At 37.6% G+C, this 20,869-nt stretch overlaps 1 protein-coding gene across 2 annotated transcripts; it reads right to left on the minus strand.

Moving 5' to 3' along the window:
- Positions 1-8,709: 8,709 nt before the first annotated feature.
- Positions 8,710-16,170, minus strand: LOC103714299 (succinate dehydrogenase subunit 5, mitochondrial-like). Of its 2 annotated transcripts, none has more exons than XM_039133262.1 (4): positions 15,890-16,170; positions 10,856-11,169; positions 10,555-10,740; positions 8,710-9,247 (listed from the first exon to the last, which is right to left on the minus strand). In XM_039133262.1, exons 1-4 carry the CDS (start codon positions 16,059-16,061, stop codon positions 9,191-9,193), a joined length of 729 nt encoding a protein of 242 aa, XP_038989190.1. In that variant the 5' UTR covers positions 16,062-16,170; the 3' UTR covers positions 8,710-9,190. The 2 variants fall into 2 exon arrangements, with proteins under 2 accessions (XP_038989190.1, XP_008799725.2); XM_008801503.3 differs by having other exon boundaries at positions 10,856-11,160; positions 15,890-16,169.
- Between the last annotated feature and the right edge of the window lie 4,699 nt (positions 16,171-20,869).

A 20,869-nucleotide genomic window follows, 5' to 3' on the forward strand; every position in this document is an offset into this window, starting at 1 on the left:
GTTGGAAGCCCTTTCGTGCCTCTTATGTTCCATACTCTACTTTATATAATTTTTGGCATCATATATTGTTTGTATATTCAGTAGATCTAATCACGAACGACAAGCCTTCACTAAGTTGTTATCTTTTACGTTCTAATGATTTTTTTTCTTTATTGTCAGGTTGTATCGACAACTTCCTCTTCTTACAGCCTAATTAAGCTTCTTCATAACCATGACAAGGTTTTCTTTTTTTTTTTCCTTTCTGATGAATAACCATGACCATAACTAGGTTGATTTATTACGTTGCCATGGGAACCTACGGAGCAGTATCAGCAATATCATATATTCTATAACTCATACAAATAATTTCGCATAATTTTCTTTGTCCTGTAATTTTCTTTCTCCGGTAGGACCCAGTAAGATACAGTCATACAAAATTTTTTGGCTTGAAGAGGCTAGATTTGAACATTATTTAGTCGCAACTAATTTTACGAAAAAAATATGCACACGCTGAGGAGATATAATAACACTTTTCTGAAGAAACAAAGGAGTCGGTAGTGAAACCAAATTCCAATGCATATCCACATTTAGATTAAGATCCAAGTATTCTCATGGGTTAGGTTCAAAATTAGACCCCATAAGCATTGCATTCTTTTGTTTTGGATCCCATGAATGCTTCACGTAGAATTAATCATTGCTGACTCCAACCAATAAAAAAGTATCATACTCCAACATGCGAGCTTGTCAGCATAAGCCAGAAACAATTCCACCTTTTGTTAAGAAAAAGGATGCTAATAAAATCTGGAACAAAGTAAGGTGACAACATGCTTTTTCAAAGAGCAAAAGCATGGCGGTCCAATGACTGCAACTAGCGAGCAGTTGTTTACCACTAAAACATGGGGAGGAGGAAGCATCAGAAATTTTTTTTTTTTTGGCAGAGAGAGGACGAAACATCCGTTATCCGACACGAAAAACACCCCCCATAACACTCGAATTGTCCGGACAAAGATCTGGGAGGTGGCGGGCCAAGGCTTAATAACCATGGCACGAGTCAGGAGACCATGCACCATGATTGCAGACATTGAGCCCCACCTCCTTAGTCCCCACAAAAAATATTAAATATGAAAAGCTTTCTTTCTTTCTTTCTTTCTTTTTCTCTTTTTTTTTTTTCTTTTTTTTTGTTATTAGACCGGGTGATTCACACAACATGTATACGGATGCATCCAATAAAATTAGAAAACAAAATATCAAAGAGCTCTCGAGGCAGCTTCCTATCCTCTGCCCACAGAGTGCTATCAGCATGGTTAGCCACGTAAGTGACCACCTAATCTACAGTCTCGCTGGCTTCTTTAAATACATAGCTTAATAACCATATATGGCACGAGTCAAGAGACCATGCACTGTGATTGGAGACATTGAGCTCCACCTCCTTAGTCCCCACAAAAAATATTAAATATGAAAAGCTTTTTTTCTTTCTTTCTTTTTTTTTTTTTAATAGACCGGGTGATTCACACAACATGTAAACGGATGCATCCAATAAAATTAGAAAACAAAATATCAAAGAACTCTCGAGGCAGCTTCCTATCCTCTGCCCACAGAGTGCTATCGGCATGGTTAGCCACGTAAGTGGCCACCTAATATGTAGTTTTGCTAGCTTCTTTAAATACATAGCTTAATAACCATATATTGCACGAGTCAGGAGACCATGCATGCACTATGATTGGAGACATTGAGCCCCACCTCCTTAGTCCCCACAAAAAATATTAAATGTGAAGCTTGCTTCCTTTCTTTGGTGGCTATTATTCTACACTACCCTGGACAAAGGACTAGCAATCCGCCAAAGTAAGCAAATCTCGTCCTTTCCTCAGAGTACCAACTTCTTCACCTCCCTACCTTTTACCCATTCCACACGAAATTTCGCATAGGGGTAACATGCTGCCCTCTTAAGTACATTAGTGTGCTTAATGTATCCCTACTGTGGCAACGTATCATCCTGCATTTCTTGTAGGGTCCGGAGGATCTAATGAATTGTTTAAGTGGTAAGATGAAGAAATGGAACAATAATTATTAAGCTGACCTTACCAATATCTCCGGAGTGGACCAGGCATGGGCCATGAGGCTTGACTAGTTTGCTGTTACTCGAGATAAAATTAAAGGATTGACTCGGAAAATATTTGATTGCGGAAAAAAAAGGTGTTCAATATAGACATGGAGTGTTCTGTACGTAAACCAACTTGAATTATAATTTATAGCACTCAATGTATCCTATCCTACTTTTGGTTTTAATATAATTATATCCTAAGACCAATATACTAGCTCAGCGACATACCGGGCCAATAACATACTGCCACGTGGCTATTTGGGTCATTGAAAAGAAAAAACAAAAAGCATATTCTGCCGGAGTAACATCTATATATCCTAGAGGCATTTAGATTAGCTCCATTTCTCCATCTTTTTTTAAGCATCATTCAAGGTAATGCAACACATGTTATTTGAGATTAATTCATGGAAGGTGATCCTCGGCTCAACAGCAAAATTTACTTTATGGATAACCTAAAGGTCTAAAAAGTCCCTCTATATTCAGAGTTAAGGTTGCATACATCTTATCTTTCTAAATTCTATAGTGGTGGGAGTCCTGCCCTTATTTAAGATTAGCTCACTAAGTTTCATCTTAAGCTATTTCCAACTCCAAAATCTTTCTATAGCGTCCACAACTAAGGTGGTCTTTTAATTGTAGTGCTCGGAGGCCTACCTGCGGGCCCATAGCTTTGAAAATTTTAGGTGAGCACGTAATGCAAATAATATACGACACAACCATCCATACTTACACATAGAAAGAAAGGGAATATCACACCCAGGCATTAAACTTCTCTATGCCATTCCCATGTAACATACGAGAGAGAGAGAGAGAGAGAGCGCGAGAGCATCACATCAAAGCACCCATCACCGAAACCCAAGAGACCGGGCGTCCTGCTCGGGGGTTCCAATTCCTCAGTCGGCAATTCAATTGTTGTGGCCCCACTCTCTCACCTAACCGGTGGACAGAACGCTTCCTCTCTCTTTTTTTCCAAACGCTTTTGCCTTCTCCTTTTACCTCCCTCCCCTCTTCCATTCTTTTCTAAAGCCCTCTCCCCACCTCACCTCCCAAGAATCCGTTCAACCCTTTCTACTAACAACCCAACCCCACCACCACTTCGTGAACATTAGACAACACTGCAAGAAGCTAAGCTAAAGCTAGCAGCTGGCCAATCCCATTCCACCCTCCATTAAATTACACCCCCCATGCCCCCCATACTATATATATTTAATGATTGCCCGTATCCATACTTAAACTCACCTATCTTCCCCTCACCCTATCCTTTGCCATTTCTTTTGGTTAGAATTCAAGCTCTTCTCTCCCACCATATCTTGTCTCTCTTCCTCTTCACCTCTTTACTACCATCTGTTAGAGTTTGGACTCCCTTGCCTCTCCTTTTTCTCTTGGTCGGGCCAAATGGGTCATCTCACAAGGGGCTCAGCTCTAGTAGTTAGGTTGTTGCTGTTGCTGCTGCTGCTTCTATTGGTGTCGTGTTGTCATGGGACTAGGAACCTGCAAGCCTTCGACGAGAGGCCAATCCTGAGGAGGAATTCGGGCTTCTACTTTGGTTTTTTGCCGAAGGGGGTGTCGATACCGCCTTCGGGACCGTCGAAGCATCACAACTCCATTGGCCTCGAGAGCCGCAGATCACCTTGAAGGAAGCTGAAGCTATCGGAAGTTAATGTACATGGTTGGGTTCTTTTAATTTTCTTTTGGGATACATTCTTTATTTCCTTCTACTTTTGGACACAGTCTTTCAGAAGTCTCTCTCTTTCTCTCTCTCTCTGAATCTCTTAACAGCCTTTTGATCACGAAGGGATGATTACCTTGCCTCAGTCAGAGAGAGAGAGAGATGGACTGAGTGATCTTGGGAAGACCTGCCAGCCTCCGGATTGGCCAGCTCAAAGTTGAATTTTTCTTTTTTAATATTTCTCTACCTTATATCTATATATATATATATAGTTTGATGTTAGGGTTTTGCAAGAAAATATATATGTAGACGAGATTGATACATGGCTTCTTTTCTCGAGAGACAATATTAATGTTAGGATGGGGTATTTAATCCCTTCGTATTTTATGCAAGAAGAAAGCTATAGATATCCATTTTCCTTTTCTTTTTCTCTTGTGCTATGAGCTTTCAGAGTGGTTAGGAGGTGGGTCTGATCATGGTGCTTATTTTGTGGGAGCTTGAGAGTTGGTATACGGTATTTTCCTTCAACTCTTTTTTCTTTTTCTCAAAAGTAGTCATGTCTCACTTAAAACTTGATGCACAGCTTATGTTTCGTGATGACGGTCCGGGTAGGTAGACTGACGGATTTGAGTTGATTGATGGATTAGATGTAGGGTGATCTGATCCTTGGCAGGCTCCAGATTTTGCAGCCATTCTTCTATGTTTGCAGCGTAGGGGCATGGACGCATGTTAGGGGTGGTAACTACGTACGTACATAAAATCCTACACCTTTGGATAGTGCCTACAAAAAAAATATAGGGATGTGCTTTATTCTTTTGCATGTTATATCCTCTTTTTTAGAGGAGTCAGAGGTCAAACGAGGGGATGGAATATAGGGATTTTCTTTGTAAATTGCCAAGGTAAAAAAGTAGGTGATGGCACTTCCATTCATAGTCACTAGTTCAGCATCTTGGAATAATTCAACTAGGCTGAAAGATTCAGAACTTCTACAGAAGAAAGTACACAAGTTAGGAGTACGTCCCATCTTTTTTCACAAGAAAAATGTAAGAAAAGTAGAGAATTGAGGATTGAACATAAAAGATAATTCAAAATGTAAGATATAGATAGATCCACGTACCAGATCATGCAGAAGGTGTTGGTTTGGTCGTTGCACGGGGTTTGGTCTCACCCCATCGCTCTCGGCAAGTGGCCTTATGTCAATAAATACTCATCAGAATACTCTAATTTCTTTCAAGAAGTTTGATGGTGAGATTGTTTTCATTCATCATCACATTTGCTTTATTTACCAAGGAAAGTACATTTCCATGACCGTTATTATTAATTTTCTTCCACTTCTCTCGCCTATTTAGGCTTCCTGTTGCCTTAACATCCATCTCAAACAAATATCAACAGTATCTTTTATTCCAACCAGGTTTTAGTCGCAAACAAATTGAGATACATTATACCCGACTTTATATAGCTATCAGCGTAGTGAGAGTTTTATTCCGAGCAGGACAATGGTTATGCTGTATTAACTATTCTTTCAAACAACCCATAAATAGTGTCCACAGTTTGAAAATGTCCATATATACGTATCCATGTGCACCTGTTAGTTTTGTTCAAAGTAGCTAGCTTGTCTTGGGAGTTCTCCCTTCAATTTCAAGCTTTAATTTCCGCAATCTCGGCAGGTCAAATAATCCAAAGAATCATTCATTGTTATTGCTATTTTCTGAAGTTATTAGGAGTGCTACAGGTTTATTTACATCATCACTGTGCTCTTTCATTTCCATAAGCTATAAGCCTGCTCGTAAGTACTACTGCAACAGGAAAAGACCAACCACATGTACTTATGTTTTCCGATTTCTTAAGAGTTAATGTTATTCTTCCATGTCATATTAAATCACGAGCACCAAACATCCAACAAAAATTGCCACTTCCAGAAAGTAATAATGTTGCCGACTATTGAAGGTCTAAACCTTTCGCTGAAAACTTCTTCGAACTCGTCACCACGTGAAAGCCCTATTCCTCGAGGTCGGTGACAAATGCCGCTCATGAAGACTTGTTGGTTGCTTTTCTATCACAAAGAGAGAGATTGGTTTAGCTTTCATGTGCTTAATAAGTGTTTGTTCTTCCAAGCTTCCGAAGTCTGAGATGGGGGGGCCCTGTCACCTTAATTACTCATTGATATATGGAGATTTCAATGGCTGGGTGACTTTGAAAAGCTTTGTTAGACAAATGGTCACTCTTCTTGAGGCAGGTGGGGTTGGTCAAGTCTGCATTAGATGTAGTCGCTGCACCGGCTTTGCCATTTCTGCCACCACCTCCTTGAAGTCAAAAAGCAGAAAGAAAAAATAGTTAGCTATCTGGGCCTCTGGCACATATCCCTTTCCTCCTCAGACGTCCTATGCTGATGAACATAGGATAGATTTTCGCCAAAACGAGAAGAGAATCTACTAGTTTATAAATGAGAATGAGAAGAGGCTATGCTTGTGTGTGTGCAGAAATCTTATTTCCTATATGAATCATCTCGTGGATGTGCCACTCTTTTAGTTGGTGATTCTAGTTGTCCTCCATAAGATATTCAGGAGAGCATGATATACAAGTGAATGTTGTAAATTGAAAAAAATGTACAATTTATTTCTATGAAAATACAAGAACCTATCATTTTTTTGTTTTCGCATCATATGAACTTTGTTCTTCCTGCAGCAAGAGATTGCTGATTGCTTGGATGAACATGTCTGCATGACTAGAGCCATCCATCGGCTTTAATGGCATGTCGGCCTTAGAAAGCACATATAGAGAGAGAGAGAGAGAGAGAGAGTGGTTTAACCTGTTTGCACATGATGATCGAATAAATGGAGGACTATAATCATGTTGAAGAGCATGCTAAGCATAAGCCTATCACATGATGTGAAACAGGATCAAACTGTAGGTTGTTGCTGATCTCCCAAACTCCTGCTTAGATTCAGAAGATCATCTAACATCTGCATTAGTCAGGAACAAAAGACTAGCAATTAACCCAATCAGTAGAATCTATAACATAGCTTGTCGCCCCGTCGGATCTTTGCTGAGCTTAAGATGCATTCATATTTCATGGATACAAGTATTGATTGATAACATGGCTTAAAGATGGTGAAGCCCTGGTGAATCGCTTCACTTGTTGTGCTAGGCGTAAAACTGAGATATGCTTTGTCAAGCAGCAGTGTAAGTTGCTCGCTATCCATGACAAGTTATAATAAGCTTTCCAGAAAGGGTGGTTTTTATTGTTATTATTGAAATTTTTGAGAATTATCAGTATAAGATACATACGACGGTATATTTGAAGAAGGAATCTCCAGAGGATAAGGAAGTTGCTGCATGGAGTTGGAGCACACTTTACATTCCCCAGCTATCATGCACCCAGAAAAGGTAGCGTGTCGGCTGGTCTGGATATAAGAACCGATGCATCATTACTCAGCAGGGGAGAAGGAATCACAGAAGTCATGACAGGCCCAATGCTTTGTGTACAGAAGCCTCATGATTCATCTCTTTACTAATACGCTTAAGGTCCAGTCTGGAAAGACAATTAAAATTTTTGATACAAATAGGTTTTTATCTCTATGATGGGGTTAAAAAAGGATAAGGTTGGCAGGAAATCATCCTCATTTTTGTTTAATATTAGATATTTTATTCCACGTAATGATTAATTATGCTTTTTTTGTTTTACTTGGATGCATTTTGAGGATAAGAAAATAGTGTTTGGGATGAAATTTGAGGATAAGTAACAAAAAAAGGTGAAATTCTCTCAGCTTGGTCAAGTTTTCCCCTGCAATACCAACGATTCTCCCTTTATTTGCAATATAGATTGTTTTGGAGAATAATTGAAATGCCATTATAATAAAAGAAGATATTAATTATTAAGATCAAAAAATATATATTTTAATAAGGGTAAGAAGTTACAATAGCTTTATTTATATTAAGCTATTGCATACACAAAATAACATATTATTTGTAATATATTAAAATATAAATTATGAAATACAAATTCATTATTGTAGGATTGGTGACCATACACCTTTAACACTAGCAGATAAGCAGAAGGCAAGAAAGAAGCCCCAAGGGTTGGATTAAACAGACCACCAAGCAGTGAAAAGGAGTAATGGTGAAGCACTGGTTTGAAATATCTGGATGGAACACAAATCAGGGTGCTTGTGACCACCAGAGTGAAGAGGAGGTGAAGAAGATGGATGGAAAGAAGGCAATCAGAAATGACCAAGAACAATATTGATCATTTCGGAAAAATTACTCTCCTCTTTTGACCCTCTTCATCCCTCTTGAGACAGGATTATTCCAAAGTTTTCACCCTACAGTATTGATCATTTTGGAACAGTATTGATCAATCAGGTTCTGTTTCCAAACTAGGCCTAATGAAAAGATAACTATGAATATTCAACATAAAAAAACATAACTTTATTGTCCCAAAAATTTCCACTAATAGATGGAAGAATGCTTCAATTCAAATATTCCCTAATTCTGTGAAAAGCGGATTATGGTAGAATAAAACTCATAATACACCATCTAAACCAGAAGGTCAAGCATTCTTGAAAAATAATCCAGCTCAACAAAAACAGAAGATATTGCATGTATTTGTAAGAGTCATGCCGTAATTATGCGGAAGAAATGGAATATAAGATTAAAGTCACAAATCTATACCTACTTAACACACATGCAATCATGCAAATCATGCAGCCGTATTTTAAAAAGCTATGAAATTGTTCCCACTTACCAACCAGAGCTCAAGGAAATCATAAAAAATAACAATTCAGCGCACAAAACTTCCACTACTGTTGGATTTGGAGAGAGTCAAATGTACAAAACCTTACCTCTGCATGCAAAGAAACTGTTTCTATATTTGAAAACCGTAACATCTAGATCACAATAAAGCAACCTTACCATTGCACCAAAGGTCACCGCCAGCTTAAGAAAATCACATATTCCAAAAATATAGGCAAAACAAACACTTATTTTAATTCTTACTTCATCAATGCATGCCTGCATACCTTCAAGTAACAGCTAGCCTCAAAATTAAGAGTATTTTAGATAGACAGAATAAAAATTTGGAAAGATAACCCCAACCCAGATAAAGACTACAAAAGTAAATTGTGATCTATCATTAGCAACAAAAGAAGATCAACTAATAAGAAGCCTTGTGTATCACTGTTAGCATGGCACATACATCCCATCACATGGCTGTGACAAAAATAATGGCAGCAGCCTTATGCCGTCAAATGAACTTTTGGGGCCGAGAAGGAAAGGCATTCCCAACTCACAACTGCAAAAGGCATATTTATTTTGATAAAACCATTTTTCTGAACTTGCAAGTATAACTTGAGACTTAACTGATCAAATTGTCTCATTCATAAGATAGTTCATAAACATCCATTAATAGCCAAGACAGAAGCCCGGCCACCCTTCCACCATCTTTCTCATGATCTAAGCTCCACATAAGACCCAGAAAGCCCAGAAGTACCAAGAAGTGTAACCTGGAAATGAAAATAGATAAGCCTGAGGTGATGGGTTATGTATTATGTCCAAGTGTCAAGATACAAAGTAGGCAAACATGCATTTTGATCCTCCTGAACCTTATCTGAACAATATATCAGAGATTCAGAATGAAAAAACCAAGCAGCCAAACGTAAAAATTTAACATGGTCTGTTCCTTACCAAGCATTTCCTATAACTAGCTACAAATCTTCCATGATATATCACTATCCAGAAGCATGTTTCTCTGAAGGTTACCAAAATTGGAGCATGCAGTACATGAAGAAAGAGATGAATACGAGTTACAGGTGTCTTAGCAAAAAAGGGGGAAAGAGAAGAATTCAAGTCACAGGTATTATCATATGCTCAGCATATAATAAAAAATCCTCCACTAATCCATTTCAAAAGGCTGTTTTCCTGATCAATTGGTTCAGAATTACATTACAGTACTATAGTGGGAGTAAAAATGAAGTTAAAAGTTCAAAACCTGAATGGTCTGAAAGATGCAGAAATTCCAGATAGCTATCTTGGAATGGAAAAAATTTAAGAACTAATCAGGGGATCCTGGTAAACACATACCCTGAGTAGTTCTCTTTTTTTCGAGTATACAGATGTCGCACTCCCAGTTCCCACATCGAGAAAACAGCCCAATATAAAGATAATAATAAACCCCATAGATCACAGGGTCTTGTTTTGCATAAACAATGGGTTTGAAAATTTTTAATGTATACTATAAAATAAATAAGATATATTCCTTGCAACCAACTCTTAAAATGGGCATAGTAGTTGGTATCTCCTGCCCTCTGGAAAAGAAAAGAAATGGAACTGAAAAGCAGCTAAACGTGTATTAGAAATGATAAACTACAAAAAAAAAAAAAAAAAAAGAAATGATATCTTGGAACATAGAGAATAAATTTCTATATAGATAGAAGTTCCAAGGACCACAGTGTTATGAGCCTTGGTTCTCTTTGCAGATGAATAGGAAATCAATGGCAAGCATATTAGAGTAGCAGCACATGCACTTCCTTAAAGGCAGACACTAGAATGAGGAACATAACAGTGAAGACTTGCTGAATAAGATAATTAACAACAAGATTACAGTCACCTTCCTGATCACATGGAGGTTGCGTGCTACTATTATCTTAGTCACAGAAGCATGATGTCTGAAGAATTTCCTGTTGCTCTAAGTGGCAATTTGGTGCTTAAAAAAGCATTTGTGTTAAAAGAACAATTCAAGAACTTAAAGCACAAAGTACAATCTCATATAACTATATGCTATTTATCATGCAATACCAAAGGGCAACTTTACCTTTCCCCACTCAGAACCAATGCCACTACATCTCATCTTCAAGTGTATCATTTTTGTTCCCAACTCTGTTTCAACTTTTTTCCGCAAATAAGCTTCACCAGGGCCAAAAGAATCCAGATATGCCATGTAGCGTTTATAAGCAGCTCTTATGGCATCCTCTATATAATCTGGTAAGCGTCCCACATTCTGCAGGATAACCCTAATTAAAATACCGAAGGGTAAAACCAAAGAGCAGCAAGGTGCAAATTGGCACATTTTTCCAACACAAAAGCGACACAACTAACAGAGAAAATGCCCAGACCTCACCACTTAATCCATTTAGATCATCAAGCGCCATTCTGAGGGTAACTAGAACCCCACCAAACTCCACTGAAGCCTCAGCAGCACGAAAGACATTTACCAGAGCTTCTTGGCCATCCTTATCATCAGTAGCTTTAGAAAGTGCCTTCTTTGTCTCATTGACAACAGAGTCTGGAATTTCTTCCCAGTTCATAGCCATTAAATCCTTGAATGCAGATTCTCTATCAGGATCAGTTATAGCAGGCAACTGGCTTACACTTGAACAGAATACACGCCTAATGTTTAATGTGAAAGGAAAACTGCAATCTGCGATTGCTTGCACACAAGGAAAACAAGCTTCAAGTTAGAACCAAAATTTGACTAGACAAATCAAAAGATTTTCGAACAGTATAATGTGATCTAATGATGTATAATATTTTACAAACCATGTGCAAAATGATAGAGACATCAGGTTAAAACAAGGATTGCTTCAGATTTAGTAGAATAAATGAATTTGCAACATCACAGTTGCAACTATGCGATTACCAAAGGCAATATCACGAAGATAAACCATACTGATTATATAATTATTTTCAATAACTAGTTAAGATAAGGAATAAATATGGCTGCCTATTTTCCTCCAAATGGTGGCAACATTGTAAATTCTTTTTCTTCCTTTTTACAGCATTCTACCTAGACCTATCATCAGCTATATAGAAGATCTTGTGTTTGACTGCAGAAATATGACTGGCACAAGGCTATCTAGACCTATCAGCAGCTGTATAGAAGATCTTGTGTTCTGGACTTAAGGTGAAGTAGACAAAGGTCTGGGATATCAGTCACTTCTTGGAAAAGCCTTTATTCAGTTATTTGTTTCATAATAAAACTTGAGATACTCAAAACCATTTTTCACATTTGTTGGAAAATTTAGGCTGCATTTCCAATTATTATCATTTTCCTGTTTTCCCGAAAAGGAAAGCAAAAACCTCATTCCCTTTCTATTTTCAGATTTCTAAAAGCATGTGTGTGTGTGTGTGTGTGTTGGGGGGGGGGGGGGGGGGGGGGGGGGGGTAGCCACTTCTATTTGTTTCGATAAGAAAATTGAAAATCATGCTCCTAATATCCCAGCTCATCTTGATGATTCTACTACCGAGTTCTTGGAAGAGAAGAATTATGATGGAATATGCTCTTCCTCAACTTCTTTCAATGGAACAGGCTCTTCTTGGAGTTCTTTCAATGAATGTGTACATGGTGGGTCCATATGGTGCTTGATAGTGGTTATCAGTTTTATGCCAAATAACCCTCCAAATATAAAACATTCAATCTTTTAAGATAGTTGATCAATGTCATACACTTTTTGACTCTTGCAAAATGAGACTGACAGGTATACCAAAGTGGCCCATAGAAAGGGAAAAAAGAAAAGGCACAATGGAGTGGAAGTCAAAGTGGACATCAATTAATGGGGAACCAGAAGTTGTACAGTTAAATCTAGACAATTGTAAAATTTGTCAATTCTAAGAAGATGAGGACCATTTGCTTTTTAAGCTCTTAAAGAAGAAGTGTCACCGTCCAGTATCAAGTATAAATTTATCAAACATAACGGTAATAAAAATATATATATATATAATGATAAAACCAAGCACTACATTTGATTTTGGTTTTTTTTTTCATTTGTTTGATTTGCTAGAAGAAATGATATTTTTTTAAAAAAAAACAATTAAACAAGAAAATGATTCCTCATAGTTCGAATTATATTGCACAACAAATAATGGCAAAAAGGTTTTCCAAGAGAAGACTAGGTCACCATGTGTTTTTCTTGCAATCAAACAGACCCTTAGACTGTGGACCTACTGTAAAACTGATGACAATGTGTGTCCAGTTTGGGTTAAGTTAGCTCAAATCCCAACCAAACCCAGCTCATGATTTGGTGTGTTTGGAATTATATACTTGGCTAGCATTGGTCTTGGCCAGAAAATGTTAATCAAATTGTTAGTTGGATTGGGATCACAATGAGGGCTTAAACAAGGCAGCCAAACTTGATTCTTTATGATTGGACCTCAAACATGGTTTCACCTAAACCTAGTGCAGATTTCTATAGAGAGCTTCAATCTAACCAAATCTTTAACAGACCAAAAATCTTACAGGATTATAATCAAGGACCCTATAATAGTATAACTTGAAGCAACAATGACGTAACTAACCTAAAACCCACAATAATTCTATTTAGGTAGAAATTTTGGGAGCGAGACAATGCTTAGGTAAGGGATCAATGCTCGGATGGTCCAACTTGAGTTGGGTTGTAATTAAACCAATCAACCTGCTCAATTTACAACCACTAGCAAAAGTGGTATGCACATTGAGCTTGATTACATGGTGTTGGCTAGGAGGCATGGGAAGTTCGAATCACATGCCATGTATGTATCATATTTGTATCAAATACTGATACTCATCGGATACTTCTCGAATACAAGTCCAATACTTGTATTAAGTATCCCATTTTCCAAAGTTAAAGAGACACCCCAAATACTTTCCAGATACACTTTAGATACTTTCCCAATAGCTTCAAAATGAGAGGGAGGATCAATTTTGTAAACTATGATATTAATTTAAAAATATGAAGTATGAATCACAGTATGTGGAGGCATGACTCAATGATAAGCTTGAAATAGTTAATGCTACTGCAACAAGTATGTGCATTGTTATTTTGCTAACCTACTATGCTTTATGAATGCTTTGTTCATATGCATACATATGTATTTATGCAGATGCATGTATGCATGTGTGTGTATATATATACATATATACATATACACGCATATATATTTCTTGACATAACCTAGCTGTATCCTATCTTCCTTTTTCCAAGATTTGTTGTATCGACGTATCCGTTTCGTGTCTTATCCTTATGTTGTATCTATATACAAACTTCATAGGGTCTTCGATATCCAACCCATAGCCTTCTTCCTAGGATTCTCATTCTAAGTAACATAATTAGTACCTACTAACTCAAGGAACAACAGATGAAAAGACAAATTAACATTAACCATTAGGAAGGATTGGAGAAGGTGCACCCAACTGAAAAAGATGAGGAACATGCTTGAACTTCAAGTTTAAGCAATTTGTTCAAGTCTTCCTATTAGTATACCCTCCATATCATTCTACTGTTGTCATTATTCAAAATCAAATGAAAAGAATAGTGGAGGAACCAAGCACGATATAGACATTGGGGATAGACAAGTGGAATGGCTGTGGAGAAAGATGCTATGGAACAAGGTGGAGAGGGACAAAAAGCTTGCCCTCAACAGCATCAAAAGTATCCTGCCAGAGGAAGAGAATAATGTTTAGGACATCATTGCCATATCTTCCTTCATATTACTCAGAGAGATCAAGGACATACAAGAAAGATCAAGCAAAGAGAGGCAAGATTTCCTTTATATGGGAAGGATTACTATTAAAGTTTACAGCGGGAAAACCTCTCAATGCATGCGCAAAGAAGTACAAACTAAGAATATCTCTAGGTACGAGCCTTGCTAGGTCATATATGTCACAAGGGCCCAACCAAAGTTGATCCCTGATCTTGCCCATATGCATCGAGGACTGCAATTTAGAATCCTCAAAGGTTGCAAGATGTGCGTCTGCCAACTCTTGCCAAAAGAAATCAACAAAGCTTGGCCTCAATCAAATAGAGCCCAGAGAAAATAGATTTTCCCTCCATGAGCTTTTGCTTGAAAACACACATGAACTTGGATGATTTTTTTTGATGCAACTAGATGAGTAGACATTAAACATAGAACAAAAATTCTAGGACAATTAATAAGTAAATGTTAAACATAATCTAAGCAATGATCCTCTTTACTTTCAGAACTCTCAATAGAATCCATCAACTAACGATAACAACAAACAAGACCAAAATTATTAATCCACCCTTGTTGAGCCTTTAATGATAAAGGTTCTGAATACGTAAAATTTTATCTGATCTACACCTTGAATCCTGGACTAGATCTCTAAGGAATAACTTTTCCTTTGTGTAAGGGTTATATGCCTACAACAAAACATAGTAATGCACCTCAATTAAACAAAAAATTCACTAAAACTTGTCTATTGCAATGAGAACCTGTTGCAGTAATCTACAATCATCACATATTTAAACAAAAACTGTAGATAATAAGAAGGCCATACCAGCAAAGATCTTTTATTTAGAATTTCTCAAAAAGTATCATGCATCCAGTTGGACAGAACTTGCAAATGAAACCACATGAAGTCATAATCAACACGAGCTATGACAAGTATTTATTTGGAATACCGCTTGTCACCCAACTCTAACTGAATCTGAATCATTTCCCTCTGCAGGTGAAAGCCCTCAAGTCTAGCTGTTCTAAAACATCTTTTCATGTATATTGGCAAAACGATGCTCTCCCTCCATTCTTTTGGCATGCTTGTAGCCATTATTCCTCTGATCAGTTAAACCACCCATGCCAGGTGAACGAGCACCATTATGTCCATTAGGCATCCCATCAGTTCCAAAAACTCTGATCTGTGCAAAAGCTTCACCCGCTTCTATAAACCTAACATGGAATGCTGACCATCTATTTGTCCTATAGTGAAAAATTTAAAAACGTATATTATTGTCATACTTACACAAATCTGAACCCAAGTCCGCTAGTCCTTCCATCCGAGAACCCCTTTGTGAAATCAATAACATCAAATTTTCGTTAAGAAATCTGATCAAAAGAAAAACCCTGATCTCCTCCTATTAACGGAAAACGATTAAACTTCTCTTCTATATCCATTAATTTCTCCCTTCCTCCGGAAACTTACCCAAAAAATTCAGCCCTAAGAAAATAACAATCACCATCTACAGATCCTACAGTTAATAGAAGTACAAATCTCCAACTTTTTTTTTTCAAGGAAAGAAAGAAAGAAATAAAGGAGCTGTTCGAGATAATTGATTTCAAGAAGACGATCTCTTTTCTTTTCTTGAAATTCTTGAAATTAAGGAGGGGACAGAAGAAGAAGAAGGAAAAGAAGGAAAAGAAGGAAGAGATAGGATCGGAACCTGATATGAGATTGACGGCGGAGGATGGACGAAAGATGCTGGTAGTGGTGGTGCTGCTGCTGCGGGCACCGGCGCCGGTGGAGAGAGAGGAAAAGCTCGCCCTCGAGAGGCATAGGAGCCGGCGGCCCGCCGCCGACGATAGAGACCGGAGAATCGTCGTCGTCGAAGCCATCTTCTTCCTTTGCCCTCCACCAGCTTCAGAGAGAGATCGAGCTCGACGATGGAGAAGGAGAAAGAGCAAGAAGAAAGGGGCGTCGGACTGTGGGAGTGCGACCGACCCCCGCTGATTTTAGAATTTATGGAAAAGTGGGTCCCTAAAGTTTCAACATTTTTCACATGAATCCCCTTTTGTTTAAGAATTTGCAACAAATCCGTCAACTTATTTTTCTGACGCAATTTAGATGGTAGCAAAGCCCTTAATGATGATTGATGGGTATCAAAGGACCAAAATATCCGTGGGTGGGGTGGGTGACTACCCCTGTTGCTCAGAGATATCCGGCTGCATACGAAGATATATATGGAGAGGCCAACAGGACAGCAGATTGAGTGGCCTCATATGTGGCCAATCACTCTAGATATACTCTTTAAGTGAGAGAGAGAAAGCTACCGATGCTTCGGAACTTTTTTTTTTTTTTTTGACTTTTTTGATTGTATTTGTATCCGTAATGTGTAATACATTCATTTTAGTAAAAAAAAAAATCAACAAATTCTTATTTCTCATCGAAAGCAGTATCAAGGTTAAAAATCTAAAACTTATCTTTCTCTCCTCCTACCGTCCAAATCCGAACAAAATACATCAAGATATAGCACCCCACTATCCTAATCCAAGCAAAATCCATCCAAAAGTAGCAAAATCTCCTGCAAACAAAAGAGGAATCTAACTAGAAGTGCCTTCTCGGGCCATTCCTCCATCATGTCCTTGTCCTATTGGTCATGTTGTTGAAAGATAAGCTTATGAATTCACTTAAAGCCAAGCAAAATCATTGTCTTCCTTCTTATTGTTGATAAATGAGGTCAGATTTGAGACGCGGTTCTGGTTTCACTTGTTCTATGGCTACAAATAGAATGTGGTTACTTTAATCATGCATGGTGCAATTTTCTTATAGTTTTGGCTCTGTTTTAGGGGTTTTAGTCTTAGTTTTCTCTGATATTATTTATCATACATGGTTTCTGTAAAAGTAGGAAGTATATTCTCTTTGGAACTGAGACAAAGAGATATTATTTATTTATGCTAGTTGCCTATATGCTTTGGAACAAAGTGTAGCAATAGTGTCATGCTCTGACAAAGTCCCCATGCTTAGTTGTCTATAACAATTATAGTAGTTTAAGTTTAACTCTTATTCTATTGCAAGTCAAATACTGATGTGATCCCTAGCATGTTAATCACAGTTTTGTATCATAATTTTTATGGTCCCTACTATGCTTGTCTAGTTTTTTATCCTAAATTGAATAACACCATAGTAGGTCACTGCAGTGCACTCTAATCATGCACTATAATGGGGGATATGTATCTTGCTATGACAATTGTGATCCAAATAAGATTTCCTTGATAGAGATTGAAGATATGACAAAAAGGACTGGGTTATATGGATTATTCCCAATTTTACTATCTGGTGCCAGAAACAAGTCCAGAAGATGATTTGAAACCAATGAACAATGATAGAGATGTGCTGAACATGCTACAAGCTATCTAGGGAAGAGATATGGTACATATCTATGTTGAGCATAGAGTTCAAGAAGTAATGGATTGCTAGAGTGTTCCACTGCCTCTTCCTTCTTCACTGCCATCAACATAGGAAGATGATGGTCATCTTACCCCAGTTAAGGTAGAGGATATGAATGGTCAGGGTGTAGCAGTTGATCTTAATGATGGTCATGTGGCTGGACAAATGGATGTCGATTATGGTGGAGATGCTAAAAGAGCAGAAGTTGTCAGTGACAAAAGGAGAGACTGAAAGATCACAGGTTATAGATGTGGGTGCTAAAGTGCCTGGTGAACATGAAGGGTCTGTGACAAATGATGGTTTCCAGACTTCCAGTGATGGTTTTGCTGATGCAAATGTTCAAGTGTGTGCATATGAGGGTGCAGGTGGACAAGGTGATGCAGAGAGTACTATTAATACAGCAGTTCAAGTTACTAGTGGAAGCCGTGGGAAGAGATCCACTGAAGAAGGTGAAGATGGTGATGAGGGTTGTAATAGTGAAAGTGATACTAGTGTGGCACTAAGTTATTTTAATGAGACTAATGAGGATGATAATGCCTTGTTTAGGGAGTACACTATTAAAATAGTTTTTAAGGAGGACCTGAAAAATGTGGCTGCTGGAAACTGGATTCAAAGGCAAGTATGCATAGGAGACCGAAGATCATAGACTAGTAACCAAGGAACTAGAAGTAGAGGACAATAATAATATTGAAAGCCTTGATAGCTCCTCAGGTTCCAATGAGGAATATCCTGGAGTCTTAAAGTATATAGAGTTTAATTCAGCCTTAAATTTTGAAGAAGCCTAAAAAGCTTTAGGCTAGAATGAAGTTCGATTCTCATGTTCAAGTAAGCTTTTTCTCTACACACTACCTGAAACCTTAACTGGCTGACCAATAAATGTTGGACACAGAAAATCCATTCTAGGAACAATATGAATTTTAAACATGCTTTTTAGCAGTGAATATTTTCTAATAAGGCTTCTAATAGAATTCATCAAAAGAAGATGATAACAGACATGACCAAAATGGCTCCTCATTTGATAGAAACTCGGAATATATGGGTCAAGACTGCTTTACACTTCTCTCAGAAAAAAATAGAAGCTTGGAAAACCTAAAATTCAGTAACTGATCTACACTTGGAATCTGCATTGGATAGTCACTGTCATGGTAGCACCAAAGCCTGGTAATGCCAATGTGCCCATATATACCCTAATCAACTGGAAAGTATAAGCCAAATCTGACCAAAACCCGAAACTTCGATATCTCTATTTTGTGAGTCATTAACTAAAATTGGCCATTATAATAACAACCTCATAAGTTCATGAATTGATTTGACAAGGATTATAGCCTGCGGGATATCAGAAGATAATTGCCAACGTTCGCATTCTATTAGACAGACCTCACAGATGAAACCTTGCTGAAGCCTTAATCATCCCTGTATATTTTTCTATGCTTTCCATCTTCATGCTTTTTCATCTTTACAGCTTCAATTTTCAGTATGATCATTTCTAGAAGATAGTCTCCTTTGTCAAACTATCTTTATCATCACCCAACCATTTTCTCTTTATCTTCAGAGTCGTCTTTACTCCTACTAAGTCTCTCAAGCCTTTCTCTAACTTAGGATTGCTTGGCCATTCTGTTAACCAGACTGACAGAGGATAAAAATTACTCCTAAAATTACTGAAATTTACATGTATTGTGCATTTGTTACAAATTACAATAAAAACATATCAATCAAATTTGTGACAATATGCATTGTGCAGTAAAAGAATATCAAGTTCTCTAATTCATGACAAGCTTCAACAGAGCACTTCTCATTGCACCTCCAACTTGAAATATGGTACCTTCTCTCTCTCCCTCCCTCCCTCCCTCCCTCCCTCCAACTCCTTTCCTCTTGATAATGAATAATCATGTATCTGGTACTAAGGGGTAATTTTGGTTGATGTCATATGTAAGCAGTTGTGGCCTACAAATGCATGCCTATAATATGCCTCTTTCGACAAAGTGATCATATTCTTGCAAAATCTAAAATCTGCTAGGGTGTGCAAGATAGTAGATTTTATAAAATAAGATATCAGCAAACATGCCTTTGATTAACTTCTTTTACATAACAATGATACATACAAGTTGTTCTCTTGTGTGAACCATATTAATTTAATAACAGCATCAGTTGTCAATATAATTACTATGGGCTGCCTTGATCTCTAATGCAGATTCCATAATATAGCACCATTTGATTTACTTTTCAATACCATATTGCACAATTATCTTTATGCATATTCAACTGGTCCTATCAAGCACTTTTGCATACATCATTACCGATTCTCTCTAGAATCACTTGAATGCAGATTTCTTTGTCAATAAATCTCTTACAGACACTACTATTTGCAATGTTCTGTCCACATTCACGGTTATTCAAGCTCCATATCACAAGTGACATGGCCCAAAAGACATAGAACTCTTTTCTAATGCACTGAAATCACTCATTCCAATCCGGGTTGCTCAAGTACGTGTTCAAAGATCAAGGAAAAGGATCACTTCGAAAAATAAAACGTCGGTTTTGCATTGTTCCCTGTCGAAACTTATGCTACTCATTTGCATTTGGAATGATATCTTTGTTGGAAATTGTGTGAGCTGGCACGTAACTAAACAACAAGGATGGGAAGGAGAAACGAACTACATCCATGGAGAGGACAAGAAATAAGGAAAGGGAGTGGTTCATTATTCAACAAGAAATGAGAAAGTTGGACCAGAGCTATCATTTTCTCCGGCATGCAAATTAGAAAGAGAAACTACCCAGTAATAACGTATTAGTCTATACGACTACCTGTGTCCAAACTTTCCGAGGGAAAACTTGTGGTTCACATCTGACTTGCTCTTTCATGAGGAAATTCGAAGTCCAAAGCATCCAGCTGATGTATGGAAGTATCCTCAACGGAGAAATGTAGTGCTTTTGAGGGGTACATGCAGGAAAACTTTGAAATGTAGGTAGCAGCAGTATCTTCATCTCTGCTCCATATCAAGCCCCTTATTAAGGATCCATAATTCTAAGAATTTCGAATTTTGAATAGCATAAATTTAGAATTGATCCTAGGGATCTATTTGTTATTTTTTCTATCTTTGTATCATCCTAGCTGTAATCTCTTGTATATTCTCAACTATAAATATAAATGATGTCTGCCTCATAAGGTAGGTATAAAAAGATCTCCACAATATTTTTTTTTCTCATATATTCTTTTTTCCTATAGTAGGGAACTCACGGTCAAGAATGATTGTTA

This window comes from Phoenix dactylifera, chromosome 14 (genome assembly GCF_009389715.1).
Source record: "Phoenix dactylifera cultivar Barhee BC4 chromosome 14, palm_55x_up_171113_PBpolish2nd_filt_p, whole genome shotgun sequence".
NCBI lineage: Eukaryota > Viridiplantae > Streptophyta > Magnoliopsida > Arecales > Arecaceae > Phoenix > Phoenix dactylifera.

What these genes read in the sequence shown, in the direction of transcription:
- LOC103714299 (XM_039133262.1), bottom strand. Translation starts at nt 16,061, where the DNA reads ATGGCTTCGACGACGACGATTCTCCGGTCTCTATCGTCGGCGGCGGGC. An exon ending in CGCCGTCAATCTCATATCAG is followed by an intron (nt 11,170 to 15,889) that starts GTTCCGATCCTA and finishes CTTGTGTGCAAG; the next exon opens with CAATCGCAGATTGCAGTTTT. An exon ending in TTGGTTCTGAGTGGGGAAAG is followed by an intron (nt 9,248 to 10,554) that starts GTAAAGTTGCCC and finishes TTTCATTTCCAG; the next exon opens with GTTACACTTCTTGGTACTTC.